Below are 19,110 nucleotides of genomic sequence, written 5' to 3' on the forward strand. Positions count from 1 at the left end.
TTATGTTCATTGATGTGTAGATGTCTGTGTAGAATACATTAGTGTCTGTAACGTTAAGCCTGATTTACTGTATGCATGACGTGTTGTCAAGTGTCAAAAATAGCTGATCTGTAAGCTCACAACACGGCGTGGATGCGACACACCGTGAGTTTATAGATCTGCTATACAACTTTGTACAACAGAACGACTATTTATGTTTTATGTCCAGTGGTGTGGTTCTTCATCCTCTCCTTGAGTGAAAGTGCAAAATGCTCAAGAGAAAAACATTAATAAGCATCATCATTGTCGCGCACATCAAGATATATTGCACTCAATTTTAGAAAAATAAATAAATACAAATACAATTGTAAATTTGTTTGGTCAAGGTAATTTAGTAAACGTTTGATTTGTATTATTTATTGATTGCTTTTTGCAGTAAGCGTAATTAATGACAAATATAATATACACAGTTATTTCAAAACTGCTACACGTATTACCGGTTACAGTAAATGTGAAATTAACGAAATACAAAAAAGCACTCTATATGTAACTCTTATTGGTTTGCAATTTATTCAATTCAGTGATGAATTTATTTATTTTTTCATAGATCAGTAAATTATTGTATTAGTTAGTTTTGTACAATTCAGATAACCTCGTTGGTGTGCTGACAATAACTTGTTATTTTATAATATAGTGAAATGGCACACATCCAACTCCAATTTATTTTTGTTTTTCGACATTCTTAATTACTGCTAATTAATGCAACATTTAAAAAAATATACTTTTAGTTGTTTATTATTATGAATGATCAATTTTCGTTGTAATTACAAAAGTTTGGCCTGAAAATGTGGACTAAATGTACACATTTGTTAAACTATTCTAACTGTAGGCTTTGTAATGCTGCAGAAATTATCACTGATTTATTATTATTATAAATATTATTCTATTTGATAAAATATATCACAACATTATTCTAGATTGGTGAGTGTTTGATAAAAAAACCCAATAATCATATTTAGTGATTTATACATTTAATTATCAATAACAATAATTCCAAAGTCATTTAGTATATAATTGTATATCACATTTGAGAAGAAATAAGTAAATAATGTCATTAGTTGATAGCTTTACGAACAATAATTATCAGTTGCTTTGAATTATAATTTACTTTTTCCTGCATGGAAGCATTTGTGAAAAATCTATATTGTTGCATATCTTTATTTGTTTGTGACCAAGCCTGAGCCACCACAAAAACAAAAGATTTTGCGCTGCATGGTATTAGATTTTCTTTTAAAGTAACAGAAACGATTATTCCATAGCACCTGTTGCCACTGGGCTATCAAGAGATTGATGTCAGTAAGTCCCTTTATTTTAGAGAAATAGAATCATATTGTTGTCTATTGGCACAATCCATAACAACGGACGTCTTTTCCAAATACCTGTGGTTTTATAAATAGGCAATACACACGAGCAATGATTTAGAATTACAATAACAGGCCGGCGCTGAACATATTTACTTACCATTATTGCTCAAATTATATTTAGGGTGTTTTAGTGGCTATGTTAAGAGCATCTAAACTTGCAGTAACTGTACGTTTCGAGGTTTAGTGTTGATTTTCTTCACAGTGAGTCCCCCCCCCCCCCAAGGCCCTCTCGTTGACTGCTTGATATCACGTTTTTTTATCACTGGCCCGGCCACACTCCTCCATTGTTGGTATTTATATTCCTACTTTTTCTTTCCCCCGTCTGTGTCAGTGAAGCAGCTGAAAACCGTCCCCTGCGATTAGAGGATCATTGTATCTGCAGTTAAGCATTTGAATAGTGGTAGTAAATCTACAAAAGGGAAATTCAGGGTCGCTGTAGACACTGCTTATGGCTGCCCAGGGGGAAACCCATGTCACACAGTAAATTTTGCCCCTTAGTCTCTGTGCAGTGATCGGCCTATGATGTTGGAACGTATATATAGGAACTCAATTGCCAGGATGACTTGACACATATTTTTGCGTAGCAGCAATGAAAACACAGCTTCAGTGTTGATTTCATCGACTAAAACTAAGACAAAAAATGTTCGTCGACTACCTTTTTCCACGTACGAAAACTAAATGGCAACTAAATGACAATTACGCTATGATGACTAAAACTAAGACTAAATATACTGACAATTTCGTCAACAAATAAAAACTACTAAAATGTTAGGAAGGCACATAAGTCATTTACACTTGGTTGCATGCTGAAAATAGTCGATCGCGACGCGTTGTGAGCTTGTAGATCTGCTATTTTCAGCAAGTGTAAAAACAGCCATTACGGCGGCATCAAGGCCCTCCAAAATACATTTTAGTCGACTAAATCAACTGTCGACTAAAATCTTGTGATATTTAGTTGACTAAAACTAGACTAACATTAAAACATTCCAGGTGACTAAAATTTGACTAAATGAAAACTATTGAAGAGACCTGACTTAAACTAAAATCAAAATTTGCTGCCAAACACAACACTGGTATATATAGCAGCAATGAAAACATAGCTTGCCCTCCTCCCTGCATGCTCCTCTGAGCAACACTGGGAACCATCCTGGGAACACGACACAACTGTGCAAAATACAACTACATTTCTTTGACAAATTAATTGGCGTCAACGTTGCCATCGTCACAAAGTATTCCAAAGGCTGCATGCCTCTGAGAGAATTCTTCATATTTTGTCTGTTTATATAAGTTAAATTGTCCGATCTGCGAGGCACTCAGCTTTGTTTTGAAACCTCATCGACATCCCCCCCCCCCCCCCCCCCCCAAAAAAGAAGAAGGGGAAAAAAAATATTCCATAACCCATTAAATGTTAATGGATGCCACACACGCATCATGCATGCTGCCATAATGTGCTGTATGCCTTTCTTTCTTTTCTTTTTCTTTTTTTTTTACTCAAACACATGCATTACAGAGCTTCTATACGCAGTTTATGTATCGATGACTGAAGTCCTAATCAAATCAGGGGGGATGGAGTGGAGGGGCAGGGAAGACATTTAGTCCTTAACCTCAGTGGCTCTCGGTCTCTCTCCTCCCTCCTCTGATGGCTGGGCTCGCTGGAGGGACACACAGCCAAAAGGCCCTCCTGCTGTAATGAGGAAAAATGTATCAATTTAGCCCCGGCCCTGCGTGCAGATTGAGCGCCGGGTGGGTGAAGGTGCACTGAGTGGGTCCTTTTTCCTAATCAAGGACAGTATCTGGAGAGGACTGCGGTGCCGCTCGCCTCTCCTCTGTCTCCAGAATCAGCAGCATTCCTTCCCCGTATCCCCCCCACCACCCCCCCTCCCACTCTCCCCCAGGGCCGGGGGGAGCCTCTCTGCCTTCTGTTTCACCTCATCAGCAGAGTTCAGGCGGAGGTCAGGTCCTGCCCCCCTGATGCTGCATTCAATGCAATATACCTCCTCGCATCGAGAGGCATATCGCCGAAGCCGCCGCCTCCTCCTCCTCCTCCGCCCTGCGTTCCAAGGACTTAAACAGTAGAGAGAGAAAGCGCAGGTCACTGGTCCTGTCGTCCCACTCCTCACCTGAGCTGTGAGAGGATGCTTTTGATCCGTTCCACCTGGGCCAGACCGATGTTAACCCATTTAGACCTGAGGACGAAATTTTAAAAATGTCTTCTAAATCAGGACAATTTTCAGAAAAACCTCATGTTTCTATATCAGTGGTTCTCAATATTTCAAAGACCCCAAACATTATATGTATTTGGTCGCCGACCCCCATCTGAAAATATGTTGTTCCAGGGACCCCCCAGAAGCAAAGATTTTAGTTAACAACGTTCACTCTGAAAGAGTATATATTCAAAGATTTCACGATTTATCAAAAATATCAGACCTATGAGCTGCTATTTTTCAATAGCTAAAGCACAACATAATGCTTAAAACACCAAAAGGGGTTCCCAAAGGGGGTTCCGGTGCACATTAGAGAGAATAAATGCACACAACCTCTTTCAATTGATATATAGGCAAATTACTTATTTCAATAACAGTATGTCATTTTCCATGGGAGCTCTTAATTGAACTGGCAAAAAAAGTCTGCCTCCATTTATTTCAGCTCTGGTTCAAGCCCTCTGCTTTCCGGCTGGATCCCGCCAGCCAGCGCAAGTGTCCACTCCTGCATGCCTCGTCTCCGTAAAGCAGAAACACTACCATGGCGACCGGACCGCAACCCGCTGTCCTTTAATCTGTTGTTGTTGCCATGGCGTCTCCTTCTGCAGCATCATCATCAACCTCACTTTTTGAGCCATTTAGTGTGTTCCTATATAGCATCTTTGTTGCATTATGACCACAGTCAGATATAATGTAGCACATTAGTCCTCCCACCCAACCATTTCCCTTCATTTTGATTCACTCTCTGCCCCGGCCTCTGATTGACTTTCAGCCTAACTAAAGTGGATTTTAATGAGAGAATACATTAACTCCCTCTGGTCATGCTAACATAAATCAGCCTTTTCTTGCTGGATCAACTGCTGAGCTCATAACACCATGCTGAGAGAGTGTGAATAACCAAATGAGAGATGGCAGCCGTCGCCAACCGCTGCCAGCTCTCAGATGCATTGTTGTGTTTTGCGTCCCCCGAGTCTAAAACAAGTTCAGCAAGGCAACAAACATGGCACAGTAAAGTGCCGCACAGGTCGGGCTTGCTGATGGGGAAATATGTTGCTTCATCAGAATCAGTTAAACTGTCAATTTCTTATTGATTATTTTCTCCATTTCTGAAATAGGGGTTGTTCAAATCTTTTGTTCTTCATTGCCATTGTGTACGGTTACAATCATGCCCCTAGCCGGTTCTCTGCACCTTGATTGACTAAACATTGCTGCGTGAGTGTAACATTACATTCCATCTATCTGTTTGTAATTGCACTTGGCTAAAAGCTAGATAGATTATGCGGGAATATCAATAAATTGCCATCAAATTAATGTCAATACCCAAGCTGTGGATGGCAGTAATTAAAACACAAAAAGGATGAAAATGAAGTCATCGCATTGCCCTGAATAATTGATAATGCAATTTATGATTTGTATGAAAGAGTGCCGTGTGTCTGTGATTCTGATGAGGACCTAATCAGATGCATTAATGTGTCTCTCTCTCTCTGTGTGCCTGCATCTCACGCAGGAAATCATTTAAACACAATTCAAGCACTGTTTGATGCTTGTTGGGTTTTTAACACCCTAAATTATACATGTTTCACAAATAAGATTACTTCTGAATATCCACTTAAAATGACTTTGGTCCCAAAGTGGTGTTAGCGTGTAATTTGATTAAAGGAGGCATTGCTCACTCTGGACCAATCGGAATGTGTTTTTGCAAGGTGGTGGGCGGGATCAATAGCAACTTGTGTGAGAATAACCGATCGTGCACAGCTTTTAGTTTTGTACTGCTGCCCCGTGGAAGGGTTGCCAAGTATACGCACATCCCCCACTAGCATAAAGCCTCATTTATACGTTGTGAGCTTGTAGATCGACTATTTTCGGCGTGCAGCTAAGTATAAAGCAGACTCTCCATTATGCCGGTGAAATCAGGTCAAATGTGAAATCCCCATTTTCCTCCAACCCAAGGTTTCATATTTATTTTATTTCAGAATGAAAAGAGAGAGAGAGAGCTAATGTCCTCCATGAGTGCTAAGGTGATGCAAAGGCACAAATGTGTAATGTTTATTGACCCAAGCAGATCAGAGTGATCCCATGTTGATTTTGCAACTCCTCAACTATTAACCGGTCTCGACCTCTGAGATAAATGAAGAGCGAGAGAGGCAGACGGATGGGGGGGATTAGATGAGCGCCCCACAACAGGGAAGCAGGCCCAGGAAAAATGAACGGACTGCCGGCGGATGGATGAGGTGGGGGAGCCTAATGACCGCCGTTTGTTATGATGTACCGAATCAGGCTCTCCTTTGACAAAACAGTCCTCAGCACCTCCGTATTTATAGTGTCACCGCCAGTCAGTCCATCCACAAAGGCAAGGCCGGTGATATGTGAGTGCGTTCGAATCCAGCGAGGTGTCCGGGGCTGTGCTCTTCAATGACCCGCTCATCCGTCAGGCCCCCAGCGAGCTGAAAGCACCGCGGGGTTATCGGATCACACACTGGATAGGTGTTGACCCCCGTGCATAAATCTCTGGAATGCTGTTCCAGCCAAAACAAGGAAGTAGCTGTCATAAGTTTCATTTTTGTCCGCCACATGAGGCATTTCTTTTCTCCTTTTCTTTTCAGAGGAGCATTTCACGGGTCCTATCCAGGAAATGCCCTTGGCGCAAAACAAGGCGCTTGACACTGTAACGTCACAACAAGTTCAGTGGGCGTTCGACCCAGCTGCGCTTTCACCTTGCTCATTCTTGCTATTCTGCTATGGCTATTTGTCTAACACTGGGGGGATTCCCCGTGTTTAAAAAAGAGCACCCGGTTACGGTATGACATGTTTGGTTTACCCAGCAGTTAAGCGGTGCCGTCTGGAAGGGGCGATGGATTCCAGGCCCTCTGCCTTGTCATCAGTGCCCTGGGTGAGGTGTCACACTGACCAGTGTAAATGGACTTTAAATGGTCCATGTACTCCAGACTAAAAAGGCGGCACCTGCTCCCTCGCTGCCTTTTCTCCATTTAAGGCTAATGCCTGATGACTAATGAACGCGGAGGAAGTTGAGCTTTGTTTTCGACACACGCCAAAGCCAGGTACTCCTTATGAGGCGAAGGGCGGCAGATGGCCCTTGAAGCTGACCCTGGGTCAGTTTTGCTATTTCCCCACTAATGGCCCAAGGTTAGGAAGTGAGATCTCCAGTTATCCTTCATGAAGAGGGCGCTAGCCGGAGATATTGTGTCGAAGAGGAGCTTCGTTGTGTGAAATATTTAGTGCGGCGTACTGCTGTGCTGGTCTCCCGATGGACATTTCAATTCGTTGCGATTGTAGCGTGCGTGCCGATAAATGTGCATCTCTGTCTGCAGATGCAGGCTTGTTGAAAATTCCCACGGGCAAGTCATTCCCATTAAAGTGCACTGTGAGCAGATGTATGGACTGCGGTGCTCAGCACAGCACTGTAAATGTATTGATCCCACTTTCCTAAAGCCTTGGGGGGGGGGGGGGGGGGGGGGGGTATTTGATCCAATTCTTAGGAGGCTGCATGTTTATGGTGTGTGTATCCATTGTAAGATCCAGTGTTAATCTAACTCTGAGGGTGCAAAAATCGACCCATTCCTCAGAGTTAAATTAACAGATTTCACTGTGTGTGTGTGCGACTGTGCACGCACGCGCACGCGGGTGTTGCAATGGGGCCTTAATTCAAGAATTAAGAACACATTATGTAGCATTCAATAAAGAGTTAATTGTGAACACAGGCAGTCAACAATGTCCATTGTGTCTGTCCACAGTCTTTGGGGAAGTTGCCGCGGTAGCAGCTCAGGACCTCAACAACATCTTGAAGCAAGGCTACTTGGAGAAGAAACGACGAGGTACAGTGGTACACATGAATATCGCAGTCAGATTGTGAAGTTTATATAGTTTAAATTGAAGAGTATAGTTTGCACTACCTGTTGAATCCCACAACACAGTAAGTATACTAAAATTAAGCTTGAAAGATATTTGATAAAGTCAAGTGTAATCATCCCTGATGTGTTTGTTGGGTATAGATTTGATTGGAAATGGAAATAACATTTTGTTTTACCTCTCTTGTTAAAATGTACCAAATTCCTTTCATGTATGTACTGTATACATACTGTAGAATTGTACGGTTCAACAGTATCTGCTTTCATGTGATCTAACAGATACGACCAGAAGAGAACAGATTAATAGATATTAATAGATTAATATAAAAGGGAATGTATGTGCTGGCTACTATATATATACTGCTACCCTCTGTGTGACTAGTCAATTCAACAAGCAATAATTCATTGATTTATTCATATTTATATTTGTCCAAGTGCATTTTGAAATGCACACTACTACACTTATACAACTTCAAGATGCAATATACAATATGATGTATTAATTTCGTTTACCTACACTTATATACTAATCACTAGTCTGAAGCGTGAAGTATATTGTGAATTTATAGTGTAAATAATTGTATATTGTTAATTATTTTTGCAATATTGTATATACCTGTAGTTGATATCTATTTATATCTTACCTTTACATCTTTATATTGTTGCTCATCTTTATATTTTAAGCAAATAGTAAAATAATTGAAATGTTTCTATACTTTTGCACCAATATTACATACAAATTAATCGTATTTGCAAATATACCTGGCAAAAAACCTGATTCTGACAGTATTTTTGTGTAAAGGGCACCAACAACGTACAACATTTAAAATATGCATTTTGTTTGTGCGTTCATGCTAATGCTAACAGTGCAAGTGTCCCATTGCAATTCTCCCATCCAGACCACAGCTTCTTTAGCATGGAGTGGCAAAAGAGGTGGTGTGTCCTCAACAACACTATCTTCTACTACTTTGGGAGTGAAAAAGGTTGGCCTCAAATACTTATAGAAACATTTTAAACCTTTAAAACTGAAACATAAAGTAATGTCCTTCCTATTCATCGGTTTTTTTCAGACAGGCAGCAGAAGGGCTCTTTCTATATCAATGGCTACAGTGTTGAACTGGTAACCAACCTACGGAAAGACTCCAAAAAGAATGCCTGTTTTGAGTTAAGTGCACCTGGTCGGCGTACCTTCCAGGTGGGTAGAATTACAACCTTAATATCATTTGCTTTTCTTCATATACACTGTATATAATATATTCCCTGAATTAGATAGCCACTCTGTGGTTCAATAACAATCGATTGAGTTTCGGGCTGCTATATATTTACAGATCAAAGAATAAAAAAACCTAAAACTCAATCTTCGCTTGCTCAATAAAGAAAGGGTTTAATCACACAATGTTTCGACCAAGACCTACTTCAGGCATCTGCTGACAAATGATACCAACATCATTATATACACGAGAAAGGTACACAGAAAGTTATTTGACCGTGGTCACAAATGAATACATCTACAGAAAATGCACTCAGTTTGCCTTTATCTGTATAACAACAATTATAAGTACATTGATCACATTATTAAAAAAGTCAATCACATCAATAACACCCATAAAAATACGGGAAACGATTCCTCATTTTCTTTCTTCTAGTTCCGAGTTCCCCATGAAGAACTTAAGGGTTTGCGACACAAAGAGTTAAGATTGAGATATTTTGTTCCCATGCAAACCCAGCCTGAGATGTCATATGATAATCGTGGTATTATTGTCACTTTGTCCCACCAGTTCACTGCCAGCAGTCCTCGGGAGGCCAGAGAATGGGTGGACCAGATCAATTTTGTCCTGAAAGGTAAGCTTGCATGTCCTAGTTTTTAAAAGACGCATGAGCCGTTCAGAAAACGAAGTTACAGGAAGACAATGTTGTTCTCATAGTTCCCCAGCCTCATTTTTCCACAGTTGTCGAGCCAAGTTTGCTTGCATTGAGGGGGCAGTAAAGGTCAGGAAATGACAGACTGACATTTATTTTATCTGCGAATTGAGCAAAAAAATAAAAAATAAAAAAAACACTTTATCCATCATCAGGCGGCTCAGCCAATCACACACAGTTCTTGAACCTCCTCATTCTACACGTCACGGAAGCGACCACGTCGTGACGAACCTCAGACTCCTATCCTCCGCCCGCCTCCACATCCCCCTCCCCCCCACCCCGCCACCCTACCGAATTCCAGCTTTACGGGAAATTGATTGGTAGACGTTCTGGTTATCCTCCAGCGACATCGATTTCTGCCCCGGCCGATGGTGTACGTTGAGGGGACCTGATACCCTGTGTTGCAGTGGGCCAGTCGCCTGCAATCAGACTGGCCCTCCATCTGAGCGAGCAGTCGCAACGGCGGCTGCTCTAAAACGGGCTCGGACCAGCCCACTGACTTGCGGGAAGTAACGGACACCCCCGCGCCATTTGTCTCAGCTATACCCGACGCAGGCCCACGTTCTCCACCACCAAAGGAAAACGCAGCCCCGAGCGTTCACGTTATAAAGCTGCAATCTGGAACTCATTTGAATGAATACGAGGTTATTTGAACCAATCTGTACAGTGTGTTATGTGCAATATGAACAGCGTATATCTGCAGGGGTTAAATGTGGTCTCCTTTCTCTTTTTAGACCCGGAACACATGTGCGTCACTTTAGCTTTAAACCACTTTAACTGTTGAGAAATAGCAGCTACAAGCTCGTAGCGCGGCTCGTAGATCTGCTATTTTTGAAAAATCATGCAAATCATTTTAACTCATATCTATGCTTCTGTCGCGTCCCTGGAACAACATAGATTTTTCAGAACACCGTCAGGATTTAGAAGACATCTGGTCTCAGTAGGTATAGCGGGTGACAAGTAGCCATGCCTGAAGAAGATCATACTGTTAGTGAGAAATCTACTTATCTACTGTACTCTACCGTGCCTTGCCCTCGTGGAGATTGCCTGAGGAGGAGCAATACAAAGCTGGTCTCTCATAAGGGAGACCCGAGTTAGAATCCCGGTAGGACATAAAAGTTACAGATTGCAGCATTAGGTCATCATTATGTGACTACTTTTGCACCTGAATCCGCACTCTATGTGTTCCGCTGACGTTTAACCTCCTTTTCCGTGTATAGCATGATTTCTAATCTCTTGTGACATTCTGTCTCAATATAGGCAATACTTATTGTATTGCCCAGTGCACAGTATAAATCGGCTATTCTCGCCATATGATACCATTGTATGACAGAGTTAGTGTAAAATAGGGCATAAGTGGTAAATTAATGACAATCACAAGAGAAACATGACAGATCGAAGCATAAGAGGACATGATGTGTGACACTAGGTCTAGAGAGCTGGATCTGAACCCCCACTAGCCATAAGTAATACATGACATAATTGCGATTAACCAAATATCAAAATATGCTTAAAACATCGAATGCCACTTTGGGCATCCCAATTCTGGGGGGAACGTTCAAAATAGCCGATCTACAAGCTCACAACACGCAACGCTTTGTGAGCTTGTAGATCTGCTATTTTTGGCGAATCGATTTGTGTGGAGTGAAATAAGAGTGTACCATCCGCTCCTACAGGTCCGTTTGAACAAGTATAACGGGTGCTTCTGAATTTGCAGCTGAACAAAAAGCCAATTCATGAGGGACAATTTTCACCACCCAAACCCTCTGGACGTGTCTCTCTTTGTTCTTTTAATGCCGAGCCGTGTCTTCTACTAAGTACATTTACTCAACTATACTGTACAATTTTGAGGTATTTGTAGCCTACTTTACTTGAGTATTTCCAATTTCCAATACTTTTACTTGTACTCCACTACATATCTGATCCAAATATTGTACTTTTACTCCACAATTATTTGACAACTTTAGTTACTTTTTACTTTTATTTTCAAAAGATTTTTATACATTTGAAAACTTTTCCATTCTGCATAATGAATATACTGTTACTTTTGCAATTTGAGTACATTGTATACCAATATAGTACTTTTACTCAAGTAAGTTTTGATTACCGGACTTTTACTTGTGACAGATTATAGTAACTATAATCTGTCACAAGTAAAAGTCTGGTACTATAATATAGTTCTACATTGTATTATTACTTTTGAGTATGTTTTTCCACCACTGGTTCTTTCAATGCGGAGCCGTGTCTTCCATCTCTGGCGTGTAACTCCGCTGATCACACTGATCGCTCTCCCTCCGTCTCTCCTCGGAAAACAGATCTCAGCTCCAGCTTCATCCCTTACGACGACGAGGACGAGGAGGAAGAGGAGGAGGAGGAGGCGGAGGAGCGGGGGGAGGAGGAAGAGGAGACCTACGATGACATTGAGGAGTTCACCAGCCCTCCTCCCCATCAGCAGCCTCGGCCCGGCCTTGGACACCTCCCGGCCCCGGGACCCCGCCAAGGACCGGAGGAGGAGGAGGAGGAGGAGGAGAGGGGGATGGGTGATGAAGAGGACGAGGACGACATCTATGAGGTCCTGCCAGGTATAATATAATGAGACATGGTTGCCTCGTTTACTACGAGTCCCCAGTTCATTTCATGAGAGTGTAGCAATGGATCAGGATTCTCCATTTACTGTACAGAGACACACAGACACGTACTTGATTATGCACACATTGAAAAGATGATTACATGAGCAAATGCGCACGCACGCACGTACGCGCGCGCACGCACACACACACACACACACACACACACACACACACACACACGCACACGCACACGCACACGCACACACACGCACGCACACACGCACACGCACACACTCCTATGCCCTCAGGAATTCCAGTAACACCCAGTAGATGGCTGTGATAACCTTCCGTGGCTGTGATGTTCCTGTTGCCAGGTGCGTGCCTCCCCATCACTGCAACTCCCTCAGTGATCTCTCATTATAAATCATGCAACACTAATAAGCATGTCAGGGGCTGAGGACGGTGTTTCCAGCACCGCAGAAAGGCTCAGAGGGGAAGTTTCGGCGTGCGAAGACTAGAGAGATCCGCCTCGCTCCCCTTTCCTAAACTCCATCATTACTGTGGACAGAGGCATCTGTCTGGAAAGAGTTATGTTGTTGAAATCAGCAAAGATTTCTGAGCGCTCGCTGATGGAACGTTCAATTAGCTAATGTTGCCAGGCAACAAATACAATTCCAGCCAGTAAGCAGAGTTTTACTATCGCCTAGCAACAACATAGTAGTTCCAGGAAGTGAAAATCTAATCTCTGGAGGTAAGATCCTATTCCGCTTGCAACGGTTTCACTGATGCTGGAGTCTTGAGGAAGGATAATCGCAAAAACATACAGAGAGAATAGTCTTTATCCAAATCCGCCCCAACCCCCTATGGAAAACGAGTACAGTTCCACGTGTCAGGTGGCTACAGGGCCCGAGGAAGGACAAAAGGGGCGATCCGATCCTTTCACAGCCATCGTCCATCACCCTTTCTATTAAAAAAGATACATCAAGATTCGGTTTCGTCCAGTGGATGCATTACCTTTGCCGAAATCGTTGGCGAGAGGGAGATCAGTCTTGGGACTGTCACGCCGGCGTACAAAGCCATCTGGGAAGGGGTACAGACCCTGACCACAGATGGCATATCAAATGACAGGCTCTTTCGTTCACTTTCTCACCCCCTTCACTTATCAATCACTCTGCCTCGTTCTATGGTCACTTACCACTTCTCTACAGGACAGTGAGTGAACACTGCTTGATGGTCAGGCTTTTTTTTACAGTTGCTTTCAGGATGGAAGAGAAGAAATGGCAGGAAATTAGAAATGTACCACGTGAATGATAGTGACCCTAGTGGTGGGAACAGTCTGTGGAAAAATAGCAGTCCTGCAAACTCACAAACGCACTGCAATCACGCATGTAAGCTTAAGTTGTAGATATTTCAACACAAAGATATTTATAGAGGGATAAAAGTAGGGGGGGCCTATAGTATAGATCCCTGAGGGACACTGGCCATTTACATAGATAGGGTTGATCAAGGGAGGTGTGACCAAAGTAAAAAAAGATACTGTACTGTACAGTACATGCAGAACATCATATCGTACTGTATGCGATTCAGAAATACATATAGCATAGCATAGCTTATGGTCATTTGCGCATCTTGTTTTCGTTCGTAACATGGCACATTTGTACTGATCTCTTTGTCAAATATTATTTTGCATACGCGCTACCAAGATGGTGGTTTTCCAGGCGCTGCGCTGCGTCCATGTTGCTGAAGAGGCTGCCTCGTAGAGAGAATACAGAAGGGCGCTTGTAGTGACACTGGTTCTGCTGACTGATTTTATAGAGTGGAAAATTAAATCACACTGATATAGAAACCGGTGGCCCATACCAGTGGCCTCTCCTCTGAAGGATGCACTTCTCTACATCACTTGAACACTGCTAAAACAAACACGATTACTGTATCTTTATACTGTATATGCACCATATACATTTTTTCTTAACCCGGAACTTGAAACCTGAATGGCAACGTGCAACAAAAGTCATGTTTATGAATAATGAATGGATTTATAATTATCTTCCTCGCATTTTAAATGTCTCTGAATAATTGTGTTCGATACACGCTTGGTGGTGTGTGTGTGTGTGTGTGTGTGTGTGTGTGTGTGTGTGTGTGTGTGTGTGTGTGTGTGCGTGCGTGCGTGTGCGTGTGTGTGCGTGCGTGTGTGTGTGTGTGCGCATGCGTGTGTGCGTGTGCGTTCGCATGCGGGAGAGAGATGGAGAGAGACAGAGAGAGAAGAGAGAGGCTTGCAAGCATACCCTTATACACATCCAGATTAGTGTCCACGTGTAAAATATGTGCATGTGTGCACAGCGCACATTTCATGTCCTTGTGTGTGAAAGTGAATGTGAGTGTGCCCCGGCCGTTCATGTGTGCTTCCTGGGCTGCGTGGTTCCTGGAAGCAGAGAGGCAGGTTGCTGTGGAGTGGAGGGTGGATAGGATAGGGTTGCTGGGCTGGTGCTGGCGTGGCTGTCAGGCTGACAGTGTGTAAAGGATGGTCGTGGCGGGAGACGAGAGAGAGAGAGAGAGAGAGAGAGAGAGAGAGAGAGAGAGAGAGAGAGAGAGAGAGAGAGAGAGAGAGAGCAGGGATATCACGGTGTCACCTCGCCGACCGCCAGGTACCACGCCCCCACAATCAATGACATCTACGTCCTCCACCAGCCCTAAAAACCCATGTTTTATTTATAAGTGGTCACTCACCAACATGTCCGTACACTGCACGGACACATTTTAGATTTTCTTTTTTACACACCATTATAATGTTCTTATTTTATGACCCAGCAATTACTGGATGTCAGTCTCCAGGTCTTCTTCAGAATAAGCATGACAATTATTTATTAGGACACTATGGCACATTAGGAGTCTCAACTAGTACTAGTGGTTCTCAAATGTTTCATTTGCAAAGACCCCCTTAACTCTGAGAGTGTTCAAATGGAACCAAATTGACCCGGAAGTAGTCCATTTGGTTCCATTTGAACACTCTCAGAGTTACACCTGGTATGGTCATTCAGGGCCATCTATTTATGTGTTTCTGGTAATATTATTGTCCATTCATTTCGTATGTCCGTGGCAAAAAGACGGAATGTTGACCAAAATGTCCACCACAAGCCAACATGGTGGTGACTTATAAGTAAATGTATCAATTACTGCAATCATGTAATACTCTGTTACAAGTAAGGTAAAGTAATACAAATGTACTATGTGTCAGGGTGCGTTCAGGCCAGGGGACCCAAAAGCAGTACGACCAAAAGGCAGGATTCACAGTTCAGGAAGTTTATTAAACTATAACTTAAACTTCCCATAAAATGGGGCAGGCGAAATAAGGACACAGTATACACGCTGACATGAAATGACGATCTGACAAGGAACTGAACAAACTGGGGTATATAAATAGACAAAGACTAACTAGACACAGGTGAACTCAAAATACAATCAAACACAGGATAGGCTAACAGGACTAAGAGGACACAGGTGAAAACACTGACACATCACAAGGTAGGTGAGACAAGGTAGGGAACAGTAACTAGGCAGACAGGAACCACTAGGGACCATACTACAAAATAAGATACACAAAACCAACAGAGTAACAGAAAACCAAACAGAACAGGAAGACAAGGCAAAAAACTGAACATACAGAGAATAACAGAATAAGTCTGAAGAACTGCAGTATTAGTAAACAAGTACAAAGGCAAGAATAGTAACAACAACTTCTGTTCTTGACTTAAGCAAATACAGAACATAATTCAACCACAACCATTAAGGTCAAGCCAAATATTAGTCCAGTGGTTTGGACCTAAGTCAAAACTCAAATTCAAAGGCAGAGGAGCGGGGCGTGACACTATGTATAAATGTATACGCACTGTAAGCTTGTAGATTGGCTATTTTCAAATGGCTGAAAATTGAAATGTACAATGTTGAAGTGGTTAATGTAGGTTTTGTAATATTAGTCAAAATCGACAAAGAAGAAACTAGCAGTAATTAAAGTGTAATATTTGCATCGTAGTAGTGGAGTAGAAGTAAAAGGAAAGGAAAGGAAAATTTAAGTACAAATACAGCAAAAAGTACACTACTTAAGTAAATGTACTTTACACCACTGTCTACCTCCAGCAGGCCTAAACACTGCAGGGAGCACTCTCTCTCAGCCTTGGACCTTCACTGCACAAATGAAATGATCTTTGTCATACTCCTACAAAAACTGTAAACACTACTTTGGGTTCCCTTTACAAAATGTAAGTCTGTCACCTCATAATCTCTCAAGAACAGATTCTATGCTGTGCTACCGAATCTGTCAGCAGGGCCATTCAGAACATGTATATACATTGTTGTTAGTGTGAATGAAAACACGGGCACACCACAGGAAGTGGAGGGCTGAGGGTGGGCCAAACAGGCCAACATCCTGTTATACACATTCTATAGAGCGGCGCAGTCCCTCCCCCTTTCAGAACAACGAACGGCCCAGGAAATGAAAACGCAATGCATTTCCCCATAAGAAGTTTTTATTTAATTTGTGTGTGTTGTCATGATTTGTCACGACAAGAGTTGGCTTCGTACAACGCTGAAAAGGTCTTTAAATAAATTAAATAAAAACTGCGCCGCTCTATTGAGGCCTGCCCATAAGAGTATTAAAAGGATACAGACTGAACCGGAGCGACAGCCCCCCCCCCCCCCGCCATTCATTTCAGTGGAAGTTGCTCAGTGGTGTTTTGAATCACCTGGAAGGACCGTCTACTTCCGCGTGTCCAAAATGTGGAAGTGCAAACGGGCGCTCAATGTTAAACCCCAGCTACACGGTTTCCTAGTCTTAGTTTCTTAGTCATAACTCCACGGGTCCGCCTGCAGTCCTAACTGTTACCACTAGGGCCCAGTGCTTCAACGTTGGAGAGCTGCACGGGGGACTTGGGCCTGCCCCCAGAGGCAAATGAAACAAACAGCAGAGGGTGCTGTTTTTTCTTTTTCTTTTTTTGCAGATGGGTCCCCAGAATGGTCACCTCATGGTTCAGAATCAGAACCGAACTGAACCAACTCTCTTCTGACCCTCACTCTTGACTTTGGTGTGTGTGTGTGTGTGTGTGCGTGCGTGCCTTCGTGTGTGAGTGCGTGCGTTTATTACTATTTGTGAAATACACAATGTGAGGACAATTTTCTTGCAAGAGAATGCTTTTTAGGTATTATTGAGGCTGGGGTTATAGGATTATGATTGATTAGGCATTTAGCCGTTTCGTTTATGTGGGTTAGAGTTGGAGTTATACCTGGTTTCTATATTTAGTTGTGTGACGGTGTCGTCGCTGATCTACAACATTGCAACACCGGCGTATAACTCAGGCTTTAGGCCGTATAGTTAAGCTCCATAAGCTTGTCAAATTGCCGTACAAAATGTTGAAGTCCTCACAAGTATACTGTATAGTAATGTTTATTTGTTTGTCTTCAGAGGATGACGACTTTCCAGATGTGGGGGAGGAGAGCCGCGAGAAGAGCTCCAAATCAGGTCAGAGGGTCACTCCGCAATTCTACAGTCACTATCATTGTTCTTCCTCAGCAACTGTTTTCCTCCCAACAAGTTCACTAAATTAAATGAAAAACGTTCCAATTCTTAAGCTACCGTGTAAGTGTGTGTGTGTGTGTGTGTGTGTGTGTGGTGGGTTTGGGGACACACACACACACACACACACACACACACACACACACGACTCAAAGCTTTCTCAACTGTTTCCCAAAAAACAGCAGGTTGGGACATTTTGTTTTTAAGTAGGCTATTATTATTACTTTTCAGTAATTTCATGAAGATATAAAATAAAAATCCAAAAATAAATTCCATGAAGTAGAATGTTCCATTATGATGGAACATCATGGAACAGAGAACCTGCTGCCTCTGTTCCATTATGATGGAACATTATGATGTTCCATTATGATGGAACATCATGGAACAGAGAACCTGCTGCCTCTGTTCCATTATGATGGAACATTATGATGTTCCATTATGATGGAACATCATGGAACAGAGAACCTGCTGCCTCTTCCCACACAAATGTTAGCTCCCTGAGCATTCAGCTGAAATGACTAAACCCCGCCCACTCCTAAGTACACTGGTCTTCTCTACACTTTTCCCTACTCACCGTGTGAGGGGACTTTCTACAAGTAGTGAAAATAGCCGATCTACAAATTCACAACGCCACGCTTTGCGTCGCGTTGTGAACTTGTAGATCGGCTATTTTCACTATTTTGGGTCCTGGGGAGACGTCTCTTTTGGGTCACGGTTTAAAAGGTTTGGGAACCACTGCTCTAAAGAGTCTGATCGAACCTTCGGGGACAGATCGCTCAGTGTGGCAGCCCCCCACCCTGTGGAACTCTCTTCCAATAGAGATTCACCATGCTCCAACACTGGACTCTTTTAAGGCTGCCTTGAAAAGACACTTATTCTCTCAGGCTTATGGCATATAGTTGTAGATTGTTGTTGGTGCATTTTGTAAAGCGTCCTTGGGTTCATGAAAGGCGCTATATAAATTCAAGCTATTATTATTATTATTATGATCAGGCGGGGCGGAGGAGGAGGTTGCGTTGTTTTCTTCATGGCACGCTCTGTATTTCACTCTCAGCCTCGTCGTCGGATTACGCCAACTACTACCAGGGCTTGTGGGACTGTGAGGGCGACGAGCCAGACGAACTGTCCTTCCACCGAGGGGAGCTCGTCTACATCCTAAGCAAGGTCAGCCACATAGAAATTCCTGTCGAGTGACAGTTATGCTCGTACATCATGCCACCCTCGGGACTCCACCCACACACCAATGATGGGCAATTTCTGTCAACTCCCCCACGCCCTATTTTTTTCAAAGATGGAGTGCCGTGATTTTTCCCCCCTTAAAACATGATCATCAGGTACTATGTATGATTATACCATGAGGAAGATTTATTTTTAAAGTGTACAGTGTCACGATGTGAATCAAGAGGGTAGGACCCAAATGCAGGACAGGGAGGCGCAGAGGCAAAGAAGTCTAAATGCAGGAGGTTTTATTCACCAAAATCCGGGAACAAGCAACATCACACTTGACAACCAACAATGAACTGACAAAGGAACTCAAAAAACAGGGGCGTATAAATACACACAAGGAAAACAGGGCACAGGTGA

At 42.7% G+C, this 19,110-nt stretch overlaps 1 protein-coding gene across 1 annotated transcript in view; it reads left to right on the forward strand.

Annotated features, from left to right (window-relative positions):
• skap1 (src kinase associated phosphoprotein 1) overlaps nucleotides 1-19,110 on the forward strand; it is a 48,211-nt gene that overhangs the window by 16,521 nt on the left and 12,580 nt on the right. The window contains exons 6-12 of the mRNA XM_083786866.1: nucleotides 7,357-7,437; nucleotides 8,370-8,453; nucleotides 8,541-8,665; nucleotides 9,249-9,312; nucleotides 11,706-11,972; nucleotides 17,416-17,472; nucleotides 18,581-18,690. Of these exons, the coding sequence (XP_083642992.1) occupies nucleotides 7,357-7,437; nucleotides 8,370-8,453; nucleotides 8,541-8,665; nucleotides 9,249-9,312; nucleotides 11,706-11,972; nucleotides 17,416-17,472; nucleotides 18,581-18,690 (788 nt within the window). The remainder of the gene's footprint in view (nucleotides 1-7,356; nucleotides 7,438-8,369; nucleotides 8,454-8,540; nucleotides 8,666-9,248; nucleotides 9,313-11,705; nucleotides 11,973-17,415; nucleotides 17,473-18,580; nucleotides 18,691-19,110) is intronic.

Source organism: Protomyctophum parallelum, assembly GCF_964188405.1.
Source record: "Protomyctophum parallelum genome assembly, chromosome: 17".
NCBI classification, from domain to species: domain Eukaryota; kingdom Metazoa; phylum Chordata; class Actinopteri; order Myctophiformes; family Myctophidae; genus Protomyctophum; species Protomyctophum parallelum.